Source organism: Diadema setosum, chromosome 12 (genome assembly GCF_964275005.1).
Source record: "Diadema setosum chromosome 12, eeDiaSeto1, whole genome shotgun sequence".
Taxonomy (NCBI): Eukaryota; Metazoa; Echinodermata; class Echinoidea; order Diadematoida; family Diadematidae; genus Diadema; species Diadema setosum.
This window is the reverse complement of record NC_092696.1, coordinates 15,135,841-15,137,731: the sequence shown is the minus strand read 5'-3', so window position 1 is coordinate 15,137,731 and position 1,891 is coordinate 15,135,841. Positions and strand designations below refer to the sequence as shown.

The 1,891-nt window shown below is 44.8% G+C and overlaps 1 protein-coding gene across 1 annotated transcript; it reads right to left on the bottom strand.

The window, feature by feature from the left end:
- Positions 1-471: 471 nt before the first annotated feature.
- Positions 472-1,623, bottom strand: LOC140235744 (histamine H3 receptor-like). The gene has a single exon (XM_072315757.1). It carries the CDS (start codon positions 1,621-1,623, stop codon positions 472-474), a length of 1,152 nt encoding a protein of 383 aa, XP_072171858.1.
- Between the last annotated feature and the right edge of the window lie 268 nt (positions 1,624-1,891).

Here is a 1,891-nt window from a genome sequence, read left to right as displayed (position 1 = left end):
TTAACATTATTTCCCTCTAACCATGTTCAACATTGAAATACTGTAACTGTTATGTTAGTTTGGTCTTTCCTATGTTTGTTTTAGAGTGGAAATCATTCCTGGGCTACCTTAGGCGTCTTTTATGCTCTTACTTTTTAGGGTTATGGCGTCTACTCTTGGTTATACTAACACTCGATTTCTGTAAACAATTCAAATTTGTGCAACAACAAAATGAAACGTATCCATACCAAAAATGTGGAGCAACAAACAATGACAGACAGAACGGTTACGTCTATGAACCGACAAACTATTAAAGCTTTCTCTCTGACCCTTTTTATACTGGTTTAATTATTCTTACAATGCTACTGGTGAAATCGTATTGATCTATCGTTTACGCTATAACCCGTACCCACGATTTCAAGTTTGTTGATCGTGCAGTTATAAGTTTCTTTTATACCTACGAAATCATTTCCCTACGTTTTGATATAATTTTCACTTTCTCCCGCAGAGGAATCGGCAGCACAGAAACCATTTCATGTTCTGCCGGAACCGCCTGTTGGTCAGCGCGTACAAGATGGGGTTGATGGCTGAGTTCGCCCACATGAGGTTCTCGCATATGCTGAAGGTGAAATCGCTGATGCAGTTGCTTTCGCCGCAAATGGCGGAGGAGAGGCTGGCGACTTCGAAGGGGACGCAGCAGACGGCGAAAAAGAAGACGAGTATAGCCAACTTCATCGCCAACTTGATGTTCTCCTTCACGTCTATGGCGGACGCCAACTCGCTGTCGGCGCCGGAGGTGTTGCTCATGCAGACGGTTTGCGTCACGGTCTTGGTCGTGCTTTTCTTCGGGCCAGCCTCGTTCGACAACTTGTGTGGGTCTCCAGCGACTGTGGTGATCTCGGTTGACATCGATGAGGGATCGTCCTTGACCTTTCGTTTAACCTTCACCCGCTTGAACTGATTCCATTGCTTCTTGATCTTGATGAAGATGAGGATGTTGAGGATGGCGATACACGTCAACGGCACGTAAGTTGTCGACGTGGTTACTGAAAATGTCACCACAGGGTCTATCACGTATTCCATGTAGCAATACTTCGTGTAGTCGATCGTACCCTTTACTCCCCCGAAAGCCGTCCAGCCGAACGACAGCAGAGAAAAATACGACGTGAAGAAAATCCAGATCAAGATTATGGCGATCCGCACGCGTCTCTTGGACATGAACGTCGTGTATCTCAATTGCTTCGACAACAGACTGTGACGATCGAAGCTAATCATAACGATCATTGATATAGAAATTGTTATGACGAGGTAATCCACCATCGTGTAGAGTTTGCAGGCGTACTCACCGAACAACCAGCGACCGCTGATTATTCGAGACAGATTGATCGTCAGGGAGGACAGCCCGACGACGAAATCGGCGATGGCCAGGTTTAGGATGATCATATTGGCCACCTGCTTACGTATCTCGCTGTCCGTCGCGTAGGAGAGGATAACAAGAACATTCCCGACAACGGTAACGATGATGAAGACGATGTATGCCGCGACGGTCGCGATCATGCCTGGTCCCCATATCTTACTCGATGCCGCCAAAGTTCCATTGACCAAAGTCGAGTCTTCGTTGTAATAAGATGTAACGGCGTCCATGGCCTGTTTCAACATTTTTTTTTTTTTTTTTTTTTTTTTTTGGATAGGAGCAAAATAATCATGTTGTTAAACGTGCAGAATCTGGTCATGTATCACGCATATGTGATGCATTAATAGACAAAATCAATGACAAAAAGGTGCTGAATAACAACGATAACAACAACAACAAAAGCAGCAACAGCAACAACGAAACCTCCGCACTTCTGGTATTACTTTGCTACTGTTCTAGTGTCTTTGAGGTACAAGGCTCGACATTTAGCGGCAGTTA